The following is a 27,239-nucleotide window of genomic DNA, read 5'->3' on the forward strand; positions in this document are numbered from 1 at the left end:
TATTTCAGATAGTTTTCCAATATATCCCTGTCAGCTGACTATTGAATAACATGTATTATAACTGTTAAAAAGACATTTTCACAACTTTCTTTATTTCTGTCCAATTTGCTCTTTGAACTAGAAGGCAATTCAGCAGAGTTGAAATGGTTTTTTGTAATTTCTGTTTTCGATTTTTATTTTGTTTCATGTGGAATGTCGTAGAATAGCTTTGGATTAACAGATTTTCTGTATCGCCTGTAGGTTTGCTGAATTCATTTTAAATCTTCTAAAACTTTTATATTATTTAGGCCCCAGAAAGGTTTGCTGAATGCGTTTTAAATCTTCTAAAACTTTTATATTATTTAGGCCCCAGAAAAGTTGAACGCCGAGTACGAGGAGAAATGTGAAAAATTGACAGCCCAGATTAAGGGCTGCGAGACAGTGGAAGAAAATACCCAGTTATAAGGTCTATTATGACTAGCTTTGTGATACGAGACCTGGAACTCAAGGCCAGGCCACACAGTGACGCCAGGGGTCCCAACCATCCAAACATGGACCAAAAGGGCTAGTAACCTTCGATAAGTGGACCATTCTGGCAAATGGATCAACCATGTGGCCAAACTGGCAACCATCAATACATGGTCAAGAGGTTATACTTACTAGTAACTTTTAAGAAACGGAACTTTCTGGCAATCATCGTTAGAAATGGATCACCCACATTGGAAATCATCAACTTACTGGGATCAATTTGTTTTCTCGGCTTGGTGACTACGTTTTCCGCCCGATCGTGGCCATCTTTCCATTGGCACCCTTCACTGTTAGGTCTGGATTACAGTGTCGCGGTTGTCAGTCTTACGTGGAAACAGAATGCTGTAAAAGAGGTTCCCATTGTCTCCTTTATATTGACATTTTTATACAAAAAATAAATAAAAGGGATGTCCGTGATCTTAACACTTTAACCAAAGTTGAAAGCACAAAACAAAAAACAAAAAAAAACAAAAAACATTGTTTGATCTCTTCGTTATTGTAAATCATTTAAATTGTTTTACAATTAAGTATAGCCACTTTTACAACATACTGTTATCATTATCCTAATATACTTGAATGTCTTTCTTAATGCTCCAGACGAAACACTAGAGTTTGGTGCCGTGTGTTCCACACAATACTGTGACTATCTGTATAATGATGTGTGACGTCTTGAACGTTTAGGTAGAATGAGGTAAAATTTTGTAGTCTGCAATTTGTCAGCAACACCATTGTGGACAGTGTGGAATATTGAAACTTTACCCAGTAATGTAAGTTATGGTGATCAAAGCCAACTGTTAGTAAGTGTTTTGTCTTGCGGTGGTGTCCATATATATATATAGCATTGTTTTTGGGGTCTGTGGAATATCACATTCTGGAAATCACTTTATTTACAGAACAAGTCCTACATGTTTTTATCACAGTTTTGGTAGGGGATGTAATCTTTGTGGAGTAAGGGATATGATTTTGTGTTCTCTAAGATACATGCACTACCACAGTACAGCTTCCATTAAGTATAGTTGATAGTAGTTCTACCGTTATAGATCTTTACGCTGATAGAATATAGGGCATTATAAAACTTTACACAGAATATGGGCTATGATAGAACTTTACACAGAATATGGGCCATTATAGAACTTTACACAGAATATGGGCCATTATAGAACTTTACACAGAATTTGGGCCATTATAGAACTTTACACAGAATATGGGCCATGATAGAGCTTAACACAGAATATGGGCCATGATAGAACTTTATTCAGAATATTGGCCATTATAGAACTTTACACAGAATTTGGGCCATTGTAGAACTTTACACAGAATATGGGCCGTGATAGAACTTTATTCAGAATATGGGCCATTATAGAACTTTACACAGATTATAGAACTTTACACAGAATATGGCCCTGATAGAGCTTAACACAGATCAAATATGAGCCGTTACAGAATTTTACATGTAATAAAATTTGGGCCGTTATAGAGGTTAACACAGATAGAATATGGGCCATCATAGAACTTTACACTGATAGAATATGGACCATTATATGAACTTGACACAGAGTATGGGCTATGATAGAACTTAACACAAAGTATGGACCGTTATATTAACTTAACACATGAATAATGGCCATTATAGAACTTAACACAAAGTATGGGATTTTACAGAACTCGACAGAGTATAGGCCATTAAGTAACACAGATAAAAACATTGGGCATTATGGAACACAATATAGACAATATGAACTGTTACAAGTACTAAAAATAAAGATTGATTCTCTTCAAGCCCTGCAGAAAGACCGACACATAAAGTTGACCTTTTACACCAGTTTTGTCATTTTTGTATAGGTGCCCTTATTTTAGTTGGATTGTAAAATCTGTAAGGGTCACATTTCTCCGTTCTTTATGTTCGTTGGCCCACGGAGGAGTCATGCTTTTTGACCTGTACGTAAACAATGACCTGTGTTGACCTTTTGTCTAGGTAAATATCCCATATACAGAGGTATACTAACATTGTCTATACACCTCATAACATTCCATCATCTTTAGATTTTCTTTATCCATGTTACGACCTGATTTAGTAAGATAATTATATATATATATAATATATTGTGCTTTAGGTATAAAAAGTTTTAAGATGTTCTAGAGTAAGTTCAGAACATTGATGCACACATTTGTTGTGAAGTCTGTTGTGTATGCAAGTGGTTCATTGACAATGTCATTGAGTTGTTATAATGTCTACAGGTGGGCATGAACATTATCTTAAGTTGATTATTACTCTGTTATTGTTGAGGAATGATTGGACCCAAGGGCCTCGAGGACGCCAGTTACAGGTCATCATTCTGTAAACAACCTGTGGAATCAGAATATTGTACAGATTTTATTATTTATATGCATATTTCTTTTTCAAATACTGTTTTGTTGAATATGTTTCCCTAATTTTATGTGATATTTTTCCATATTTGTCAAACATATGTTTATATATATATCCTGTACAATTTCCATTACCTGGTTATGTATTTAATGTCTAAACTTCCATTATCTGGCAATGGATATTGCATATATTGTATGATAACTGCCATTATCTGTAACGTTGGTGATATACCCAGTTCCTGGTTACCATGCTTTTGACACATAGTGCTGGTATGTTAATCTCCACAAAAGGTTATGAAGTATATTGTCAACATCAACATGTACTGACCTATAAACCTGGTTATGTGACACACTCACCTCTTAACCTGGTTATGTGACACACTCACCTCTTAACCAGGTTATTTGACACACTCACCTCTTAACCTGGTTATGTGACACACTCACCTCTTAACCTGGTTATTTGACACACTCACTTCTTAACCTGGTTATGTGATATACAGACCTCTTAACCTGGTTATGTGACACACTCACCTCTTACAAAACCTAGTTATAGGACTCTGGAATCTTTCCTTGATTATGTGACACGCTAACCTCTTAACTTGGTTATATGACACACTGGCCTTGTAACCTTGTTATTTGACACACTGGTATCTTAGCCTGGTTATTTGACACACTGGCCGCTTAGTCTGGTTATGTGACACACTGACATCTTAACCTAGTTATGTGGCACACTGACCTCAATACCAAGTTATGCGATATGCTGACCTGTTATCTAGTTGTGTGGTATAATTGACATGCCTCGTGTCTCAGTTGCTGACCTCACTGGTTTTAAACTGGTAACATAACAAACTGACCATCAACCCAGTTACTAGGTACAAAGATGGCTTTTTTGTTCTGACATCTATAACCTAGTTATGTTATTTGTCTTGATAACCAGTCTATTCTGATGTCTGCATCTTGTCGCATGATTTTCTGGCAACCAGTGTGTGTTTCTCATAACCTGGTTATGTAATGCCAGATGTTGACTTGTAACCTACTGTGTCATGTGACTATCCAGCAACCAATGGTGTCATAACCTGGTCATGTGACTTTCCAGTAACCAGTAGCGTCATTACCTGGTCATGTGACTTTCCAGTAACCAATAGAGTCATTACCTGGTCATGTGACTCTCTGGTAACCAATGGTGTCATAACCTGATCATGTGACTTTGATAACAATATCTTACTGACATCAGTAACGCGTTGGTGAGTTTTTGGGAACCAGTTTTGGGGCTGTGAGACTGCCAACTGTCTGATGTACTAGCTTTATTTAGAAATCTCATTTTATATGAATTGTATGTGTTTGTGACTTTCTCATAACTTCCACTGTAGAACCATGATTGATTTATGTCGGTCGATTTGTTTTGTTGTTTTACATGTGAAAGTACTAATTTTTTTTCTGCAAATTTGTTGAAATGAAATAGAATAATGGTCTTTCAAAGAATTTATTTAGAACAAAAATGATATGCATCTTCCCTTTCTTATTTTGTAACGCCTGAGTTAGTATCGCAGGTGTTTTGATTACAGGTAGAACTAAGACAATAGACAATATAAATGCTACAAGTGATGAAATGCTGGTGAGTATTCACTGGGCTACTGGATATGTGTCAACATGTTTGTTTTTTTATGCCAAAACATAATCATATTTACTCTAATAGTGTTTATATTTGGGAATTTGGTTCTTAAACTTGTGTCAAGTTTCACTCTTTAGGACTTTTCTCAAGTGTAGCTCGAAGGTGTTCAGAACGAATCATATGTTATTGGTTTGTTGATCGTGTTACGATTGGAGCTCTGACATGTAGTCGAGGGGAGTGGTGCTGTTTTCATGAGATGAGGAGCTATAGTCATAATGATAAACAAGGGGAGGTAACTGTAATAGGCAGTGTAACAAAAACGTGAGTCAAGAATATCTGTAGACAGGACACAATACAACAATGTCCATTGTCTGTCACATTAAATATTGAACCTCTAGAGACACAAAAAATCAGCCGTGAAATCCTGTTCCCCATTCCATGTGTATTAGTTTGCCGCAGTGAGCCTACAAAGCTCGGACGGGCTGTTTCGGATAGTTTATATATATATAATGTTATTAATAAATTTGTTTCTTTCTAGTTGAAAGTTATAAATCACTCAAAATAGTACTTTAAGCCTGTTAACTTTCTATACAGCATCAGTAGTACAGTTAGAGTAGGTTGTGTATGTAAGTTTTCCAGACAGATATCATACCTCTGTCGGAGATACACTGGTAGCCGTAATGTAGATATAGCCGATAGTACCCACTGGGCATAGTAATAATTTAGTTCATCTTTAAAGTTTATTGATATTAATTACTTAACTTCCAAAATTACTTAAATATGTACAATGTGATTGTCCATTTTTATATGCCTGGCCTCGCTAGTATAAAACTTTGTGTCAAGATTTCTTTATACAAGCGGGGCCTGGTTGTGTATGATGCACGCACAGACCAAATTCACTCAGAAATATTATGCCAAATAATTGCCAAATGCAATAGAGAAAATTTTAACCATTTTAATGGAAAAGAAGAAAAAAATTAACGGGTCATAAATATTCAGGTGAGAGGTAATGAATCTTGTTTTAACACATTTTACTAAAGTTATTGAGTAAATTAGTGATTCTGTACAACTAGGATATCACTTTAAGATAACTGTACAAAATAATCTGACAGCACTCATAGATAGTCTTGTACATATTAGGTCAGAAATGTTGGCAGGTAAAAAGGCTTCTTCATGCTTAGAAACATTGATCTTGAACTTCTCATATTGTTTTGACAATTGGTATAGATCTTTGTCAGTATACTGTAAACCATTATCGCATAAACAAAACTTTTTAAACTCCTCTAATTATTCATACTGTTAAGACTTATGCCTCTTTCATTAAATGCTGTTTGATTAGTTGGAGCAGTGTTGTTCATTTATGAATGACTTTGGGATTTTTTTCCCTTTTCTGATGAGCCATTTGTAGGTCTGTCAAGATTTATACCAGAATTGTTGTATTTCGAAAACTTATGAAACTGCATTCAAATGAAAACGTCCTTGTGATAGCAATGTTATACCATGATGTATTCAGTCTTTTTTTGAGTGATTATACTAATATTAGCCCGCGACGTTGTGGATCTTTCTTCGTACTGTAGAGAATTTGAGGCTGTTTGAACTTCATTGCTCACTGACCATGTTATATGGCATAACATTAGCCAAAACACATAAACTGTAGAAAGTTGTATATGTTGAAATATATGTTATATTCTATTCCTTTACTAACTTTTCTAGTCTTACCAGTACACAGCTCTACCTTTGCCGTTAATAATCGACCTGACAAAGATGTTTCATTTTCATCTCTTTTCTTGTATTATAAATAATTTCTTTTATATGTCTCAAATGTTTATTAAAGTAACTGTAGGGTTTAATGTTGGTTACGAGTGATTGTGTTTTGTAATAGTGTGAAAGGCCTATATTTAGTTGATAACAACCATTGTGATATATTTAGACAGAGAAATATTAACTTCCACATACATAAAGTATTGGTCTTTTTGATAAATGATAATATATGTGCATTTGTAATTAGTGTTCAGGGTTTGAACGAAATATATATATTGGAAGGATCGATTCTGTTAGCATGAAATAAAAATCCCTTGCAGGAACAATAATAAGTCTAGTAAAAAAAATATATATTGGGGTTCAGAAACAAGATACACTGTTAAAATAATGATAAAAAATAACTGCCTTTGGGATACAGCTTCATAGCTGACTCATATTAAGGGTTTGACTTGTTGCAGGAGAGTTAAATTGCAATTGTTTGTATTCTTTTACTGAAATAGACAGGAATAGGTTTCTTACCAGGCATGAACTTCTTGATAATACAATAATGGTATTCAGTGATGTGGAGTAGAAGTTAGTCTGGCCAGAGAAGGCTGTACTGTTAGTCTGGCCAGAGAAAGCTGTACTGTTAGTCTGGCTAGAGAAGGCTGTACTGTTAGTCTGGCCAGAGAAAGACTACACTGTTAGTCTGGCCAGAGAAAGCTGTACTGTTAGTCTGGCCAGAGAAAGCTGTACTGTTAGTCTGGCCAGAGAAAGCTATACTGTCAGTCTGGCCAGAGAAAGCTGTACTGTTAGTCTGGCTAGAGAAAGCTGTACTGTTAGTCTGGCCAGAGAAAGCTGTACTGTTAGTCTGGCCAGAGAAGGCTGTACTGTTAGTCTGGCTAGAGAAAGCTTTACTGTTAATCTGGCTAGAGAAAGCTGTACTGTTAGTCTGACTAGAGAAAGCTGTACTGTTAGTCTGGCCAGAGAAAGCTATACTGTCAGTCTGGCCAGAGAAAGCTGTACTGTTAGTCTGGCAAGAGAAAGCTGTACTGTTAGTCTGGCTAGAGAAAGCTGTACTGTTAATCTGGACAGAGAAAGCTGTACTGTTAGTCTGTCTAGAGAAGGCTGTACTGTTAGTCTGGCCAGAGAAAGCTGTACTGTTAGTCTGGCCAGAGAAAGCTGTACTGTTAGTCTGGCCAGAGAAGGCTGTACTGTTAGTCTGGCTAGAGAATGCTTTACTGTTAATCTGGCTAGAGAAAGCTGTACTGTTAGTCTGACTAGAGAAAGCTGTACTGTTAGTCTGGCCAGAGAAAGCTATACTGTCAGTCTGGCCAGAGAAAGCTGTACTGTTAGTCTGGCAAGAGAAAGCTGTACTGTTAGTCTGGCCAGAGAGGAAAGCTTGTACTGTTAGTCTGCCAGAGAAAGCTGTACTGTTAGTCTGGCCTAGGAGAAAGCGATGACTGTTCAGTCTGGCCGAGAAAGGCTGTACTGTTAGCTTGTCTAGAGAAGCTGTACTTGTTAGTCTGGCCAGAGAAAGAAAGTGTACTGTTAGTCTGGCCAGAGAAGCTGTACTGTTAGTCTGGCTAGAGAAGCTGTACTGTTAGTCTGGCCAGAGAAAGCTGTACTGTTAGTCTGGCCAGAGAAAGCTGTACTGTTAGTCTGGCCAGAGAAGGCTGTACTGTTAGTCTGGCTAGAGAAAGCTGTACTGTTAGTCTGGGCAGAGAAAGCTGTACTGTTAGTCTGGCCAGAGAAAGCTGTACTGTTAGTCTGGGCATAGAAAGGCTGTACTGTTAGTCTGGCCAGAGAAAGCTGTACTGTTAGTCTGGCCAGAGAAAGCTGTACTGTTAGTCTGGGCTAGAGAAAGCTGTACTGTTAGTCTGGCCAGAGAAAGCTGTACTGTTAGTCTGGCCAGAGAAAGACTACACTGTTAGTCTGGCCAGAGAAAGCTGTACTGTTAGTCTGGTCAGAGAAAGCTGTACTGTTAGTCTGGCCAGAGAAAGACTACACTGTTAGTCTGGCCAGAGAAAGCTGTACTGTTAGTCTGGTCAGAGAAAGCTGTACTGTTAGTCTGGCCAGAGAAAGCTATACTGTCAGTCTGGCCAGAGAAAGCTGTACTGTTAGTCTGACTAGAGAAAGCTGTACTGTTAGTCTGGCCAGAGAAAGACTACACTGTTAGTCTGGCCAGAGAAAGCTGTACTGTTAGTCTGGTCAGAGAAAGCTGTACTGTTAGTCTGGCCAGAGAAAGCTATACTGTCAGTCTGGCCAGAGAAAGCTGTACTGTTAGTCTGGCCAGAGAAAGCTGTACTGTTAGTCTGGTCAGAGAAAGCTGTACTGTTAGTCTGGCCAGAGAAAGCTGTACTGTTAGTCTGGCCAGAGAAAGCTATACTGTCAGTCTGGCCAGAGAAAGCTGTACTGTTAGTCTGGCCAGAGAAAGCTGTACTGTTAGTCTGGCCAGAGAAAGCTATACTGTCAGTCTGGCCAGAGAAAGCTGTACTGTTAGTCTTGCCAGAGAAAGCTGTACTGTCAGTCTGGCCAGAGAAAGCTGTACTGTTAGTCTGACTAGAGAAAGCTATACTGTCAGTCTGGCCAGAGAAAGCTGTACTGTTAGTCTGACTAGAGAAAGCTGTACTGTTAGTCTGGCCAGAGAAAGCTGTACTGTTAGTCTGGCAAGAGAAGGCTGTACTGTTAGTCTGGCCAGAGAAAGCTGTACTGTTAGTCTGGCTAGAGAAAGCTGTACTGTTAATCTGGACAGAGAAAGCTGTACTGTTAGTCTGTCTAGAGAAGGCTGTACTGTTAATCTGGACAGAGAAAGCTGTACTATCTCTGCTGGGTTGGGTTAATCTGGGTAGATTTCATAATAATATTACCATCCATCCATGGTACTGAGCATATTCAAATTGTGTAAAAAAAAAAATAAGAAAAAAGTTTCTTCTTACAGTTTGAGGATTTGTTCTCTTAAAGATGTGTTATATTTAAACTTTCTAAAGAGAATATCCCCCAAACTGTCTAACATAATCAATATATATCTATTAATCTAAAAATATGGCGAGATAAACGATGCTAGTATTTGACTTCTTATACTGAAGCGTTATCTGCTATCTTTATTTGGAAAGCATTTTGTACAATAAAATTTGTTTGAAATTTAATTATCTGAAAATAAAATGATAACCAAAAAATGCAGGAGCCAAACTATGATCTGCAGGAATAATAAATGCACAGCATCAAAATGAAAGGTAAAATACCTTGATAAGGGAAATAACTCTTACCTTGATAACAGGAACAACAGTACAACTCAATTCTTTAGAAAACATAAATAATTTGCAGGCTTTATCTTGGTAAGAATCAATAAGGGTAAATTATATGATGTCTTTTTATTTCAGACAAGATTTTGTCAAAGTAATGACATTATAGTCAGTGTTTTCCTCCTGTGTTCCAATGAAGATTTCAAGTTATTTAGACTTAAGCTTTGGCTACATTTGAAATTTGAAAATGTTTCCTAATGACCCTCAGATTAACCCAATATACAAATGTATATACATAAATGGTTACAGCACAGTGTTTTGTGATAGTCATGAACTACACTATTTGTAAGATTAAAGTCCTTACACAGGTGTAGTGATTATGCGAGATGATTTTTTCGTACTGCATAATGAATTTAATAAGTCAGGGTAGAAGGTGCTGTTCTGGGGTCAAAGGGGGGTCATTCTATCCAAGGTCATGTCACCTGGCAAAGGTCGTCTCCAGATGTTGCACATATTTCACTGGCGATTTGAAAATCCTAGGTTAGTTAATTATTTTACATTTTGGTAGAGTATTTGAACAAAACTTTTTTGCATGATGGATATCAAATTTTCTGAGACCAATAGGTGATATTTACAGTAATAGTTGCATGGGAGTTGCTATAGTGATACTTCCTGTATATTACAATACTTTTTGGGCATTTCATCCCTACTATAAGGTTTGTGAGACACTCCAATTTATTTCGACTCTGTTCTCAATTCAGCCAAAAGCTGTGATGTTATCTGTCGTTGCACATATGTGTGCAGTGTTGAGGATTGGTATATTTCAATTTTCTGTCAATCTTTTTTTTTCTTTTTTTTTCTGTTGCATATGTGATGTTGTTGCTAAAAAACATTGTCTAATGCTATGTGTATGTACTGGTATTGTACATTTGTTTTTTAATTTGTTAATATTTGCCCAATACCCATAATATTATATACAATATATATACATAATTCTATACATATTATCTAATATGTAAATTATTAATATGGAAATATTATTAGAAAACTTGAAAAAAAATAAAATGTGTATGAAACAAAAGTTGTGTTTTCCTTGTTCATTTAATCTGTTTTGAAAAAAAAAACAGCAAAAAAACCAGCAAAAAACAAGAGGCCCAGAGGGCCTGTATCACTCACCTGGTTTCATGAGATATGAAACAAGAATGATGCTTAAGTATATTTGTCGCTGGTATTGCTATGTCAATATATATCATAAGCATTTGATATGGGTACATGTACATGTGCATTGGTTTTATTTTAATCCTAAAAATGCCAAAAAGTGCATTAATCCATGAAATTACTTTTGGCACAACCCCATAGGGATGCTACCACATAAATGTGAGTGATATCCATTGCTTAGTTTCAGAAAAGAAGTTGTTTAAACCAATTGACCCCTTTTGACCCGTGCCCTCTGCTCCCCGGGGGGTCGGCTCCTTCCTTTATACAATTTTGAATCCCTACCCCAAAAGGATGCTACCAGTCAAACCATTGCTAAGTTTTCAGAGAATAAGTTGTTTATATAAATTTAGCCAAATTGACCCCTTTTGGCCCCACCCTTCAGCCCCCTGGCGGCCCGGGTCAACACCAACATTTGTACAATTTTGAATCCCCACCCCATACGGATGCTACCAGGCAAATATGAGTGATATCCATTGCTTAGTTTCAGAGAAAAAGTTGTTTATCAATTTAGCCAAATTGGCCCCTTTTTGCCCCGCCTCTCAAGTCCCAGGGGGTCAGCCCCGTCATTTGTACAATTTCCAATTCCTTCCCCAGGTGATGCTACCAGTCAAATATGAGAGATATCCATTGCTTGGTTCCAGAGAAGAAGTCGTTTATATCAATATAGCCGGATTTACCACATTTGGCCCCTGGGGGTCAGCCCCATCATTTGTACAATTTTGAATCCCCACTCCATAGTGATGCTACCAGGCAAATATGAGCAATAGCCATTGCTCGGTTTCAGAGAAGAAGTCGTTTATATCAATATAGCCCGATTAACCACATTTGGCCCCGCCCTCAGGCCCCTGGGGGTCAGCCCCATCATTTGTACAATTTTGAATCCCCACCCCATAGTGATGCTACCAGGCAAATGTGAGCAATAGCCATTGCTCGGTTTCAGAGAAGAAGTCGTTTATATCAATAGCACCAAATTGACCCCTTTTGGCCCCGCCCCAGAGGCCCCCAGGGGGTCAGCCCCATCATTTGTGCAATTTTGAGTCTCCTATCCATAGGGATGCTTCTGACCAAATTTGTTCAAATTTTGATAAGCGGTTATGAAGAAGTCAAATAAGTCAATTGTTGACGGACCGACGCCACGGTATGGCGTAAGCTCACCTTGGTCCTTCGGACCAGGTGAGCTAAAAACACATCATGTCCACCTGTCCAGGATTTCATTTCTAGTAATTATCTGGTATTATGGAGGGTTCAGGAATAACATGTTGCTCATAGACTTAGTTAGGGGAACAAGTACACTGTTGGAGTTACCTTAGTCCATACAGGGATAGTGATGATATTGCATTGCATATTGTACTGCCATCACAGGTAATAAGGTAATAATTACTGATAACAGCATTTTGAAATCTGGGATAAAATTGTGTTTTGGCACACCTTGCCATCAGGGGTAAAATTTCGTTATTAGAGATTATAGCATCTTACCATCAGGGGTAAAATTTCGTTATTAGAGATTATAGCATAAGGGGTAAAATTTTGTTTTGGCACACCTTGCACTCAGGGGTAAAATTTCGTTATTAGAGATAGCAACACCATCTTGCCGTCAAGTAAGTATTTGTTTTCAGAGATCACAGCATTGTGCCATTAGGACAAATACTTCATCTATAGAGACAGCAGCATCTTGCCATCAAGGGTAATATTTCACCTTTAGGGGTAGCGGTGTGCCTTTTCGTACTAGATGAATGCAATTTCGACTTTTCAGAGCACACATCTTAATTCTTGCCCAGACTCTTCTCTTTATATCGTCTGTAAAACTTGATATTATCCCTGAATGCATCAAATGGTGCTACGTGTAAAAGTACACGTAAATGTGATATCATCACAGGTACAGTAGCACACCTGAAGGTGCAACGCTGCTCTACAGGTGCAGTAGGATACTTTAAGGTGTTATGCTACCCCACATGTACAGACGCGATGTTACAAGATGCAATAGAATATTTTAATGTGCAATGCTACCCAAAGGTTCAAAGTACACTTGAAGGCGATATACTACCTATTAAGGTATGAAAGTACACTAACATGTTTTGAAGGCACATACTACCTATAAAGGTGTGAAAGTACACTTGAAGGCGTTATGCTACCCAAAGGTGCAAAAGTAGACTTGGAGGCGTCATGCTACCTCCAACCGTAAAAGAACGCTTGAAGGCGTTATGTTACCCAAAGTTACAAAAGTATGCTTGAAGATGTTATGCTTCCCAAAGATACAAAAGCACTCTTGAAGGCGTTATGCTACCCAAAGTTGCAAAAACACGCTTGAATGCGTTATTCTTCCCAAAGGTGCAAAAGTACACTTGAAGGCGTTATGCTACCAAAAGGTGCAAAAGTACGCTTGAATGCGTTATGCTACCCAAAGTTGTGAAGTACACTTGAAGGCGTTATGCTACCTCTAACTGTAAAAGAACACTTGAAAGCGTTATGCTACCTCTAACTGTAAAAGAACACTTGAAGGCGTTATGCTACCTCTAACTGTAAAAGAAAGCTCGAAGGCGTTATGTTACTCAAAGTTACAAAAGTACACTTGATGGCGTTATGTCTCCCAATGTTGCAAAAGAAAGCTTGAAGGTGTTGTACTACCCAAAGTTGCAAATGTTTGCTTGCAGGAATTATGCTACCTCTAAAGGTGCAAAAGTACGCTTGAATGCGTTATGCTACCCAGAGGTGCAACGATATCCTGACGGTGCCGAAGTACAAACGCAATATTACACTTGAATGCATAATGCTACCTTTCAAAACTCAATCATCTTCTTTTTAATAATGACAACCATCAATCGCAATGATTATGATGAAGTGGGGAGGCGTGACGCTACCATTGGAAGGTAAATTCTTGTCCTCTGTGACAGACACTAGGATTTACTCTGTATTTCTGATCGCGACAATTCTGCTCAATAGTCTCACAACCAGAAATATACTACACTTTAATCAGAGACGTTTTCAGAGAGATAAACACAACATTCTTCAAAATTCTAATCTCCATCTATCGGCGGTACTGGGCTAGTCACGACAGGGTCGTCCCAGGTCACGAAAGGGTCGTCCCAGGTCACGACAGGGTCGTCCCAGGTCACGAAAGGGTCGTCCCAGGTCACGACAGGGTCGTCCCAGGTCACGACTGCTGTAGGCTACTGATTACGTATGTGGAAGTCACGAGATAAATTTATTTTTAGATTCCTCACATACTTGTTGGTTTATATTTCGATATTTCTAGGTCAATCACAATGTTTTATGTTGTGGTATATTATACATAATCGTCAAATAACTAATAAAAAATACAATGAAAAAAATGTCTTCTTCGAAAAATTATATAACATGAAACTCCGAACACTGAATAGCATACCAATATAGAGGCGCGCCATTCGTGTTTTGAAGCGATATGTCACTATCATCGCTCCAAAAGTCTTAGAAGTAGCCGTAATATCTGGCTATGCATGTGAATGTTTTCCATTTCGAGCAATTGATATTCTCAAGCATTTTTTGTTTATAAAAAAGGACTACACATATATTTTTATCCCGTACGGTGAATCTAAATATAGCGCATAACCTTCTGCTGTGATCCGCCCAAATAACTTTAAATAGTGCTGTTCTACACGGGGACCTGCTAGGCCTAATAATTTTATATAAACTTCTTATTCTCGAGATTTGATTTTCCCCCCAAGATGGCGGCCACATTGGTCATGTTGGATTTCGTACAGACCCGGAAAATAACAACGCATGAACACAACTATCTCGCCGGATCATACGCAGAAGGTTTCATCTAAATACCGCTACATGAACTGAATTAAGACTAGTTTAAATGTGTAATATATATGCTGAAATGGCCGGAGTATAACCGTGCATTTACAAAAGGATTTTTGACTGGTTAAAAATAACATTTTGATCAGGGTGATTCCATGATCATATGGATCATACTCGTGAAATTGTAGAAAAACAATAAAGAATACATACAAACAATTGCCAAACTATGATTCTAACCCAATGGGTTAAACGGGGACAAGATGATAATAACAATCGCACGGAGATTTCTGAATACATTGTATTTCATAACTGGGTTTTCAAGATGGCGGTCATTGCGGCCATCTTTAATTTGGAACTGCATCCCGAAATTTATAAATCCCACTGGTGCAACTTGAGAAGAAAATAGAAAATTGAAAAGTTTACCATGCACAACGTCCATTAGAATTCAGAGAAACCAGTTCGTGTCAATCACAAACAAAGAATTTACTTTCGCTTTTAGATCGTTTTAGCATTGCGTACGTAATATTTAGGTACAATATTATTGTACAAACCGTTGCAACCACAACAATGCAGACTAAAAAGCATGCATGTGTTTTAGTTCATTTGTAAATTGAAACATACCAAAACAAAAAGATTGCATTCATTGTATGATGATTATAAGCATTGTCTATAAATCACATTGTCTGTGTTGCGTGATATCCAGTTATTTTGATACTTTCTATATATGTACATGATGTGAGGGCCCCAAAAATATCTTTCGAGGTCATCATGGTTGAGCAAGATTGATGACGTCACGAGAAATAGTCAAGATGGCGGAGACCGAGTTGAACGTCGATAGCTTGATATCGCGCCTTTTGGAAGGTAGTTTAACGTTACAAGGGAACTTACACTGATTTAAAGATCGTTTCATGTGGCTCATCGATCTGTTCCACTGATACATGTATAGCAAAATTGGACATTATGATGTTATTTAGTGATTTTTGTACCCGGGCACTTTTTCTTCCTGTTTCTTTTCGTCCCGCCTCGAAATGCATTTTGTTGTTGACAACACCGTGATGAAATTAGTCCTGCTCTAAGTGTAGCTTCTTGTTCAATTAGGATGACATTTAAACATGTATTGATATATACGACATTCCATTCATTTTTCAAAAGGCCTGACGTAGAAGTTTGTTTACAGCTGCAGCTCATCATATCTATTTTTGGAAAACAACACACCACCCTATCATCAGTGTAGTCGAGATTCCGCTGTCAGAATTGTATCGGATACCAGATACAGGCATTAGCCTTTGATTTGGTGCATTGACTGATCCAATTCTGGATCAACACAATCATCGAACTATAGAGTAGACAAATATTTCCTATGTACATTTTCTTGTTGTGTGTTCCGCCCCTCAATATTTCTATTGTAAACATTGATAACACCATGACCAACTTCGTTCATGTTAACTTTTAAGATTATGTTTACGTTCATTTAAATCATAGGCCGACCATAAATATGTCAATATGCATGTGATTCTGTTATTGTTCGTTTTATCAAACATAATTTTCTTTACAACTGCACCTCATCATATCATTTAATTTATCACAACGAAGTGATAGTTATGTAATTATTACTCACCAAATGACAGCCTAAGCATTGATTTCATCCAGGCATGAAAACAGGCCGAGTTCTAGATCAACTGTTTAATGCTTTCATTCAACCAAAGTACATGTATATAATAGTCTTATTATCACCCTGTCACCAACTCAATTGTTAACAATGTCTTAAATTAAGACCACTGATGAGGAATGTCATGATGCCTTAAAATTTCTGTAACAAGTGCAGCTGATCATGATAAGTCATGATGGGAGATGGAACTGGTTCATCATCCACACATTTCATTGACAGCAGTATCCCGTAAAAACAGGAACCTGCAATATACGAATGTATTTTTTGGCATACATGTACATTAATGATACGTGAAACGATCATTGATAGCATATGCAGAATATGAGTAATGAATACGCCAGTGATATTGCATAACAAGTTCACCTGGTTACATGAGTTACAACTTTTAAAAAGCTTCACATGTTTAAACTGCATAGACATATAAGTTGGCATTTATGAAAGATATTATATGGCAGCTCCTTTTCACAGATATATTCTTTGCCATACAGCCATTATGTTTATAATGCAGAATGGATTCATTAATTTATATGCAGTAATTGATAAAAACATTTTGAAATAATTTTCGTGTTTAGATATTAACAAATGTGTTATTTATTTTAGCATGCATTGGTTGAGCTTATGATAATATGAAACACATTAAATCATATATGTACCCAGTAAGTCATATGTAATAAGTCATATACATATGAGATCCTCCATATGTCTTATAATATTTTGATAATACTGTACTTCATCTGATGAAAGTGGTATATATAGCAATATGTTCTAACATCTTTGGTTTCTCATACAGTTCGAGGATGCAGACCAGGAAAAACTGTTCAAATGACGGAGGCTGAAGTGAGGGGATTGTGCCTGAAGTCACGAGAAATCTTCCTCAGTCAGCCCATCCTACTAGAGCTAGAGGCACCATTGAAAATATGTGGTTTGTATAATTCACAATGATAAACCTCAGGTCATTTTGATTCAGTGTTTAAAGGGGCATCCCTTTGTCTGCATGGCAGATATGAGTTGCACAGTAATTTTATAAGATATATGTTTGCACCCATCCCCTATCTATTATTGATGTGTCACCTGTACATGTTGTACAAGAGCTAATTATATATAACAGGCAAGTGTCAGATGTCAATGACACTTGAAAGGTGCTGCATATTTTTAGTTATGGACTATGCAAAAGAATGATATAAGATTCTAACTTAACAGTCCCCCCCCCCCCCCCCCCCCCCCCCCCCCCCCAGCTGAAACGAAACGGAGGAGGGGAGGGGGGGGGGGGGGCTGCGGCTTTAGTTTTGCTTTGTGTCCATCTCAATCCTTTTGTTTAATTGTCTGGGCTCTTATCTACATTACCTGTCACTGGATCTTCCTACCTGGGGTATGGGTTCACCATGTTGGAAGCGATGTGTCACATAACAAATGTAGGTCACTCTGACCTACATTTTGATCTTTGACCTACATCAAAAATAAATTGTCTTGGCTCTTATCTTCTACACTACTTTTCACTGGAATTTTATACTTTGGGTATGGGTTCACCTGGCTTAGTGAGGCAGTAAGTCCTGTATCAAATGTAGGTCACTCCAACCAATATTTTAACCTTTAGCCAATTCACATCAAAGAAAAAAATGTCCAGACTCTATCTCTTACATTTCTTGTCACTGGAACTTTATGCTTGGGGTATAGCTTCACCTGATCTGTTACATATTGATCATCTGTGCATTCTTCAAATTCTTTGCATATATTTATCCTTTTTATTATGACATTTTAAATGACTTGTCATATCATAGGAAACAACTAATTTCCTACCTGGTAGTTAAAAATCTGTCAATCTGTCTAACCTCAGTCACAAACTAGTAAAATTGACAATATTTGTTATACAGCATATTTGTGTATTTATGGAGAATCTCTTTTTCCAGGTGACATCCACGGACAATACACAGACCTACTGCGACTGTTTGAGTATGGTGGCTTTCCCCCAGAATCCAACTATCTGTTTCTAGGCGATTATGTAGACAGAGGAAAACAATCCTTGGAAACGATTTGCTTACTTCTCGCTTACAAAATTAAATACCCAGAGAATTTCTTTCTTTTACGTGGAAACCATGAATGTGCAAGTATCAACAGAATATATGGATTTTATGATGAATGTAAGTAATAATGTAGACATTGGACATGTATTGTTGTCATCATTGATAATTTCTGACGGAAGTTATTATCTATTATAAATATTAGTCCCCTATGGTGAAACCGGGGGGTAATAAACCGGGGGGTAAATAATATTTTGGACAAGTTCGAGTGACCCACTGCCCATGACTCATGACAATCAGTCTACAGGTTGAACTAAGGATAATTTCTCCCTAGCCAAGTCAGAACAAAGTCGTTAGAAAAATAAGTATTTTTCTGGGGTAACATCACTTTAACTATACAGTATATCATTTATAACCGAACTAATTGAGTTACGTTTGAAGTACAACATCCTGAGGTGGATCAAAACCACAATTTGGGAGTATATCATACATACACAGGGATCACCACAATTTGGGAGTATATCATACATACAACTCTAACATGATCCAAAATGAAAAATATGTACAATCTTTAGTTTTACTTAACTTAAGAAATTTTGATTTGTATTCATAACTACCCATAATTCAAATTCATGCATCATTTTCATATCTTAATTTATCTTGATAGTATGTATGTTGAAGAAGTATGATAACTGTATAAACAATGTAGAAACAATTTGGTCTTTTTTGAGAGAAATATAACTGTTTGTAGTATATATTTAGTTAAGGGAGTGAATTTATTGCAATTTTATGTTTCAGGCAAAAGAAGATTTAATGTGAAGCTGTGGAAGACATTTACAGATTGCTTCAACTGTTTACCGATAGCAGCCATTATTGATGAAAAAATATTCTGTTGTCACGGTGGTATGTAAAACCAATTATCTAAATTATAAAATAGCGTTAGATGGACATGTAGGCCAGTACTGGGGGTACTGAACTAATTCTGTTAGAAATCTGAAAAAATAACAACCTTCAGCATTGTTGAAATAAAATTTCTCATGGATCTTCCAAAGTGTTTAAAATATTGATATATATGATAATGATAATTATATTAGATGGTCAGGTATTATTCTCCAATCCATTCAGTTTGCGATATTTTTAGCCCACCATCATCAGATGGTGGGCTATTCAAATCGCCCTGCGTCCGTGGTCCGTCGTCCGTCCCTCCGTCCGTCCGTCCGTCCGTCCCTCCGTCCGTCCGTCCGTCCGTAAACAATTCTTGTTATCGCTAATTCTCAGAAAGTACTGAAGGGATCTTTCTCAAATTTCATATGTAGGTTCCTCTTGGTTCCTAGTTATGCATATTGTATTTTGAGACCAATCGGAAAACAACATGGCCGACAGGCAGCCATCTTGGATTTAGACAATTGAAGTTTGTTATCGCTATTTCTCAGAAAGTACTGAAGGGATCTTTCTCAAATTTCATATGTAGGATCCCCTTGGTGCCTAGTTATGCATATTGCATTTTGAGACCAATCGGAAAACAACATGGCCGACAGGCAGCCATCTTGGATTTTGACAATTGAAGTTTGTTATCGCTATTTCTCAGAAAGTACTGAAGAGATCTTTCTCAAATTTCATATGTAGGTTCCTCTTGGGTCCTAGTTATGCATATTGCATTTTGAGAACAATCGGAAAACAACATGGCCGACAGGCAGCCATCTTGGATTTTGACAATTGAAGTTTGTTATCGCTATTTCTCAGAAAGTACTGAAGGGCTCTTTTTCAAATTTCATATGTAGGATCCCCTTGGTGCTTAGTTATGCATATTGCATTTTGAGACCAATCGGAAAACAACATGGCCGACAGGTAGCCATCTTGGATATTGACATTTGAAGTTTGTTATCGCTATTGCTCAGAAAGTACTGAAGGGATCTTTCTCAAATTTCATATGTAGGTTCCTCTTGGTGCCTAGTTATGCATATTGCATTTTGAGACCAATCGGAAAACAACATGGCCGACAGGCAGCCATCTTGGATTTTGACAATTGAAGTTTGTTATTGCTATTTCTGAGAAAGTACTGAAGGGATCTTTCTCAAATTTCATATGTAGGTTTCTCTTGGTGCCTAGTTATGCATATTGCATTTTGAGACCAATCGGAAAACAACATGGCAGACAGGCAGCCATCTTGGATTTTGACAACTGAAGTTTGTTATCGCTATTTCTCAGAAAGTAATGAAGGGATCTTTCTCAAATTTCATACACATGTTCCCCTCGGTGCCTAGTTATGCATATTGCATTTTGAGACCAATCAGAAAACAACATGGCCGACAGGTAGCCATCTTGGATATTGACAATTGAAGTTTGTTATCGCTATTTCTCAGAAAGTACTGAAGGGATCTTTCTCAAATTTCATATGTAGGTTCCTCTTGGTGCCTAGTTATGCATATTGCATTTTGAGACCAATCAGAAAACAACATGGCCGACAGGTAGCCATCTTGGTTATTGACAATTGAAGTTTGTTATCGCTATTTCTCAGAAAGTACTAAAGGGATCTTTCTCAAATTTCATAGGTATGTTCCCCTTGGTACTTAGTTATGCATATTGCATTTTGAGACCAATCGGAAAACAATATGGCCGACAGGCAGCCATCTTGGATTTTGACAATTGAAGTTTGTTATCGCTATTTCTCAGAAAGCACTGAAGGGATCTTTCTCAAATTTCATATTTAGGTTCCCCTCGGTGCCTAGTTATGCATATTGCATTTTGAGACTAATCAGAAAACAACATGGCCGACAGGCAGCCATCTTGGATTTTGACAATTGAAGTTTGTTATCGCTAATTCTCATAAAGTACGGAAGGGATCTTTCTCAAATTTCATATGTAGGTTCCCCTCAGTGCCTAGTTTTGCATATTGGGACCAATCCAAAAACAACATGGTCGACAGACAGCCATTATCGCTAAATCTTAAATTTTATATATAGGTTCCCCTTGTTTGAAAAGTACTAGCTATAGAGGGCTGTTTCTTAATTTACACAGATTAGTAAGACTTAGAGGAAGGGAAAAGTAGAGAAAAGATCAATCTGACATGGAACCTATGAAGATCATTCAATGGTGGGCGCCAAGATCCCTCTGGGATCTCTTGTTTTTGGAAATACATCAATATAGGTATTATAAGAAGTTTATATCCAAGATATATGGTAAACAAACTGTAAAAGATTCAAGGTAATATGCTTCTGACAAAATTATTGTACACTTTTCATTTCTCTGGCATAAAAAACGAAGCAAAATGCTCATAAAAATTGGTGTGACCTGAATACTAGTGTCTGTTTGATACAGGTCTATCACCAGATCTACAGTCTATGGAACAGATCCGCAGAATTATGCGTCCTACTGATGTACCCGACACAGGTAACCTTTTACACAGTTACAAGAATCTTAAATGTTTTCAACTTTATCTGCCTGAAACTGGAACTTTTTTGTTTAATGCTTATATACATTATGTCAGTACAGGATAGCAATTTAATATATTCAGTAAGATAATAACGCATTCACTAAGATAATAACACATTCATTAAGATAATAGCACATTCATTAAGATAACATATTCATTAAGATAACACATTCATTAAGATAATAACACATTCATTAAGATAATAACACATTCATTAAGATAATAACACATTCATTAAGATAACACATTCAGATAACACATTCATTAAGATAATAACACATTCATTAAGATAACATATTCATTAAGATAACACATTCATTAAGATAATAACACATTCATTAAGATAATAGCACATTCATTAAGATAATAACACATTCATTAAGATAATAACACATTCATTAAGATAATAACACATTCATTAAGATAATAACACATTCATTAAGATAACACATTCAGATAACACATTCATTAAGATAATAACACATTCATTAAGATAACACATTCAGATAACACATTCATTAAGATAATAACACATTAAGATAATTACACCTACAATGCTGTATTATGTAGGCTTGCTGTGTGACCTGTTGTGGTCCGACCCAGACAAAGACGTCCAGGGCTGGGGAGAGAATGACCGTGGTGTGTCCTTTACGTTTGGAGCAGATGTTGTTAGCAAGTTTCTTAATCGCCATGACCTGGACTTGATCTGTCGTGCACATCAAGTGAGTATCTGTATTTCTCCTTAAAAATTTTTTATTGTCTCAATTGTATTGTCTTAGCTTCTGAAACTCAGTCACCAGTACATTCCTTCATGCCTGCCTGTATGGGCCATAATATTATTTTTGGTAATAATGAATAAAACAAGTTTGGTAAGGCCACACCAAATTAATTTTCAGTTCTTTAGAATTATAATTTGACAAAATACTGATTCCAAATTATTTGGTGAGGCTTAACAACTTTGGTCACAATATGTGATAATTGACCTGCTAGAATGGGTGATATATATCTATAAAAAGTATTTCATGTAAAGGATCACTGTTAAAAGATTTGCAGTTATATTCTTGGTTAACAGCTTGTTTAAGTAAATAATAGATTGATGCAGAAGAACATCCTTAATCTTTGTACTTCGTTTTAGGTTGTGGAAGATGGATATGAGTTTTTTGCCAAAAGACAGTTAGTGACCCTATTTTCAGCACCAAACTACTGTGGGGAGTTTGACAACGCAGGAGGCATGATGTCTGTGGATGAGACATTGATGTGCTCCTTCCAGGTATGTAGTAGGGATTACCCAGAAGTTTTCGTCCATAGTCAGACGGACCGATGTAAGGAATGATATGTTTAACTCAGTATAATATATATGATCAGGATGGATCTTACATTCTTAGTTTCTAATTCATTTCAAAGAATATGCAGACACATGCCCATACCATTGTAAATATTGTTAGATCCTAATGTGAATTTACAATAGTTATATCCTTACCGATAAAATCTCAACACATTGATAAAGGGCCATGATAATATCTTGGGACAAGTTCGAGTTTAGGGGATTTGGGGTCAAGGTCAAGGCCCTTGTTACTATTTTTAGCAAGGGGCCAGTATGGGACATGCATTGCTTAAGTAATACCCGGTGTATTTGATAATATAAGCATATATAGTTTGGTTTTTTAGCCCACCATCATCAGATGGTGGGCTATTCAAATCGCCCTGCGTCCGTGGTCCGTCGTCCGTCCGTCCCTCCGTCCGTCCGTCCGTCCGTAAACAATTCTTGTTATCGCTAATCCTCAGAGAGTACTGAAGGGATCTTTCCCAAATTTCATATGTGGGTTCCCCTTGGTGCCTAGTTATGCATATTGCATTTTGAGACCAATCGGAAAACAACATGGCCGACAGGCAGCCATCTTGGATTTTGACAATTGAAGTTTGTTATCACTATTTCTGAGAAAGTACTGAAGGGATCTTTCTCAAATTTCATATGTAGGCTTCCCTTGGTGCCTAGTTATGCATATTGCATTTTGAGACCAATCGGAAAACAACATGGCCGACAGGCAGCCATCTTGGATTTTGATAATTGAAGTTTGTTATCGCTATTTCTGAGAAAGTACTGAAGGGATCTTTCTCAAATTTCATATGTAGACTCCCCTTGGTGCCTAGTTATGCATATTGCATTTTGTGACCAATCGGAAAACAACATGGCCGACAGGCAGCCATCTTGGATTTTGACAATTGAAGTTTGTTATCGCTATTTCTGAGAAAGCACTGAAGAGATCTTTCTCAAATTTCATATGTAGATTCCCCTTGGTGCCTAGTTATGCATATTGCATTTTGAGACCAATCGGAAAACAACATGGCCGACAGGCAGCCATCTTGGAATTTGACAATTGAAGATTGTTATCGCTATTTCTAAGAAAGTACTGAAGGGATCTTTCTCAAATTTCATATGTAGATTCCCCTTGGTGCCTAGTTATGCATATTGCATTTTTAGACCAATCGGAAAACAACATGGCCGACAGGCAGCCATCTTGGATTTTGACAATTGAAGTTTGTTATCGCTATTTCTCAGAAACTTATGAAGGGATCTTTCTCAAATTTCATATGTAGGTTTCCCTCAGTGCGTAGTTATGCATATTGCGTTTTGAGACCAATTGGAAAACAACATGGCCGACAGGCAGCCATCTTGGATTTTGACAATTGAAGTTTGTTATCGCTATTTCTCAGATACTTATGAAGGGATCTTTCTGAAATTTCATATGTAGGTTTCCCTCGGTGCCTAGTTATGCATATTGCATTTTGAGACTAATCTGAAAACAATATGGCCGACAGGCAGCCATTTTGGATTTTGACAATTGAAGTTTGTTATCACTATTTCTCAGAAAGTACTGAAGGGATCTTTCTGAAATTTCATATGTAGGTTCCCCTCTGTGCCTAGTTATGCATATTGCATTTTGAGACTATTCGGAAAACAACATGGCCGACAGGCAGTCATCTTGGATTTTGACAATTGAAGTTTGTTATCGCTATTTCTCAGAAAGTACTGAAGGGATCTTTCTCAAATTTCATATGTAGGTTTCCCTCGGTGCGTAGTTATGCATATTGCATTTTGAGACCAATCGAAAAACAACATGGCCGACAGGCAGCCATCTTGGATTTTGACAATTGAAGATTGTTATCGCTATTTATCAGAAATTGCTGAAAGGATCTTTCTGAATTTCATTTGTAGGTTGCCCTCTGTGTCTAGTTATGCATATTGCATTTTGAGACTAATCTGAAAACAACATGGCCGACAGGCAGCCATCTTGGATTTTGACAATTGAAGTTTGTTATCACTATTTCTCAGAAAGTACTGAAGGGATCTTTCTGAAATTTCATATGTAGGTTCCCCTCTGTGCCTAGTTATGCATATTGCATTTTGAGACTATTCGGAAAACAACATGGCCGACAGGCAGTCATCTTGGATTTTGACAATTGAAGTTTGTTATCGCTATTTCTGAGAAAGTACTGAAGGGATCTTTCTCAAATTTCATATGTAGGTTTCCCTCAGTGCGTAGTTATGCATATTGCATTTTGAGACCAATCGAAAAACAACCTGGCTGACAGGCAGCCATCTTGGATTTTGACAATTGAAGATTGTTATCGCTATTTATCAGAAATTGCTGAAAGGATCTTTCTGAATTTCATTTGTAGGTTGCTCTCTGTGTCTAGTTATACATATTGGATTTTGAGACCAGTCAGAAAACAACCTGGCTGACAGGCAGCCATCTTGGATTTTGAAAATTGAAGTTTGTTATCGCTATTGTACAGAAGGTACTGAAGGGATCTTTCTCAAATTTCATATGTAGGTTCCCCTTGGTCCCTGGTATTGCATTTTGGGACCAATCGGAAAACAACATGGCTGACAGACAGCCATTATCGCTAAATCTTAAATTTTATATATAGGTTCCCCTTGTTTGAAAAGTACTAGATCTAGAGGGCTGTTTCTGAATTTACACAGATTAGTAAGACTTAGAAGAAGGGAAAAGTAGAGAAAAGATCAATCTGACATGGAACCTATAAAGATCATTCAATGGTGGGCGCCAAGATCCCTCTGGGATCTCTTGTTTATTTGAAAGGCAATTTTTTTTTTTTTGAAAGACAATATTTGTTTTCACAGATTCTAAAGCCATCCGAAAAGAAAGCCAAGTACCAGTATGGAGGTTTGAATTCCGGTCGTCCAGTGACTCCCCCAAGGGGGCCACAGCCACCGAAGAAGAAATGATCATAGGCGAGGATAGGGTGGAGCACCTGCTGAAAATGGCTGTCTCGCTTTAAGGTGAAACCTTCTGTTGTGAAAAATACCAAACACTTACATCAACATCTGCAAGAGCCAGCAGATCGTGTACGGAGGTTTCATCTCAAAGAGTGTTCAGCTCTTCTTGACCACTGTTGTGTATGATAGACTGCCAGGTAGAGGACATCCAACGCTGGAGTTGCCTCTGTGTAGACAGTGTATATAGCTTAAGTTTTATGGAACATCTCAAGTTGTTTTGTCAGCTCGTATTTTTATGATGTGAATATAAACCAAGAAAAAAAAAAGTTAAAAAGAAAATATATGACAACTGACTTAAAAACAGACAGAACTGATTTACCATCCTGAAAATGCAATGAGATATCTGTGATTAAAAACAGTGTATATAAAGTCGAGTGGAAAGCTCCACAGATCCCCCTGTATAGCAAAGTTTTGTCACCCTCTGATGCGCTATTTTGATGCACTGTTAGAAGAACAAAGGATTTATGTAGATAGTATGCACTAGAGAGTGTGGAGATATATCTATGCAGTGTGCAGAGTACATGTGTATGAGAGGAAGACGTGTGTAGGTGAGGGAGATGGTAAGTGGGTGAGCTTGCGTGTGTGTGTGTGTGTTTTCAAGTTTTGGTACTTACTAGTATACTAGTATGTCTTATACAATAAGTACAGTAAAGCATTAGGTATTGTGGCTCACTCTGGACTCCTTGTGTGGTATGTTGTACATCATACATGGACTCCTTGTGTGGTATATTGTATAGCACAACATGGACTCCTTGTGTGGTATATTGTACATCTTACATGGACTCCTTGTGTGGTATATTGTACAGCACAACATGGACTCCTTGTGTGGTATATTGTATAGCACAACATGGACTCCATGTGTGGTATATTGTATAGCACAACATGGACTCCTTGTGTGGTATATTGTACAGCACAACATGGACTCCTTGTGTGGTATATTGTACAGCACAACATGGACTCCTTGTGTGGTATATTGTATAGCACAACATGGACTCCTTGTGTGGTATATTGTAATATTGTATAGCACAACATGGACTCCTTGTGTGGTATATTGTACAGCACAACATGGACTCCTTGTGTGGTTTATTGTACAGCACAACATGGACTCCTTGTGTGGTATATTGTACATCTTACATGGACTCCTTGTGTGGTATATTGTACAGCACAACATGGACTCCTTGTGTGGTATATTGTATAGCACAACATGGACTCCTTGTGTGGTATATTGTACAGCACAACATGGACTCCTTGTGTGGTATATTGTACAGCACAACATGGACTCCTTGTGTGGTATATTGTACAGCACAACATGGACTCCTTGTGTGGTATATTGTACAGCACATCATG

At 37.4% G+C, this 27,239-nt stretch overlaps 2 protein-coding genes across 3 annotated transcripts in view; both read left to right on the top strand.

Annotated features, from left to right (window-relative positions):
• Positions 1–6,551, top strand: part of LOC117323384 (1-phosphatidylinositol 4,5-bisphosphate phosphodiesterase beta-1-like) — a 100,081-nt gene extending 93,530 nt beyond the window's left edge. For both annotated transcript variants that reach the window (XM_033878568.1, XM_033878569.1), the window contains one exon: positions 346–6,551. In XM_033878568.1, coding sequence (XP_033734459.1) covers positions 346–444 — 99 coding nt within the window. In that variant the 3' untranslated portion in view covers positions 445–6,551. The remainder of the gene's footprint in view (positions 1–345) is intronic.
• An 8,703-nt stretch (positions 6,552–15,254) lies between these two features.
• LOC117323385 (serine/threonine-protein phosphatase PP1-beta catalytic subunit) lies at positions 15,255–26,539 on the top strand. Its single transcript, XM_033878570.1, has 8 exons — positions 15,255–15,330; positions 16,929–17,060; positions 18,046–18,276; positions 18,955–19,059; positions 21,475–21,546; positions 22,160–22,311; positions 22,725–22,859; positions 25,737–26,539. Exons 1-8 carry the CDS (start codon positions 15,255–15,257, stop codon positions 25,839–25,841), a joined length of 1,008 nt encoding a protein of 335 aa, XP_033734461.1. The 3' UTR covers positions 25,842–26,539.
• Positions 26,540–27,239: the final 700 nt, after the last annotated feature.

Source organism: Pecten maximus, chromosome 3, assembly GCF_902652985.1.
Source record: "Pecten maximus chromosome 3, xPecMax1.1, whole genome shotgun sequence".
Classification (NCBI taxonomy): domain Eukaryota; kingdom Metazoa; phylum Mollusca; class Bivalvia; order Pectinida; family Pectinidae; genus Pecten; species Pecten maximus.

What these genes read in the sequence shown, in the direction of transcription:
- LOC117323385 (XM_033878570.1), top strand. Translation starts at nt 15,255, where the DNA reads ATGACGTCACGAGAAATAGTCAAGATGGCGGAGACCGAGTTGAACGTC. An exon ending in GATATCGCGCCTTTTGGAAG is followed by an intron (nt 15,331 to 16,928) that starts GTAGTTTAACGT and finishes TTTCTCATACAG; the next exon opens with TTCGAGGATGCAGACCAGGA. An exon ending in TACTGATGTACCCGACACAG is followed by an intron (nt 21,547 to 22,159) that starts GTAACCTTTTAC and finishes TGTATTATGTAG; the next exon opens with GCTTGCTGTGTGACCTGTTG.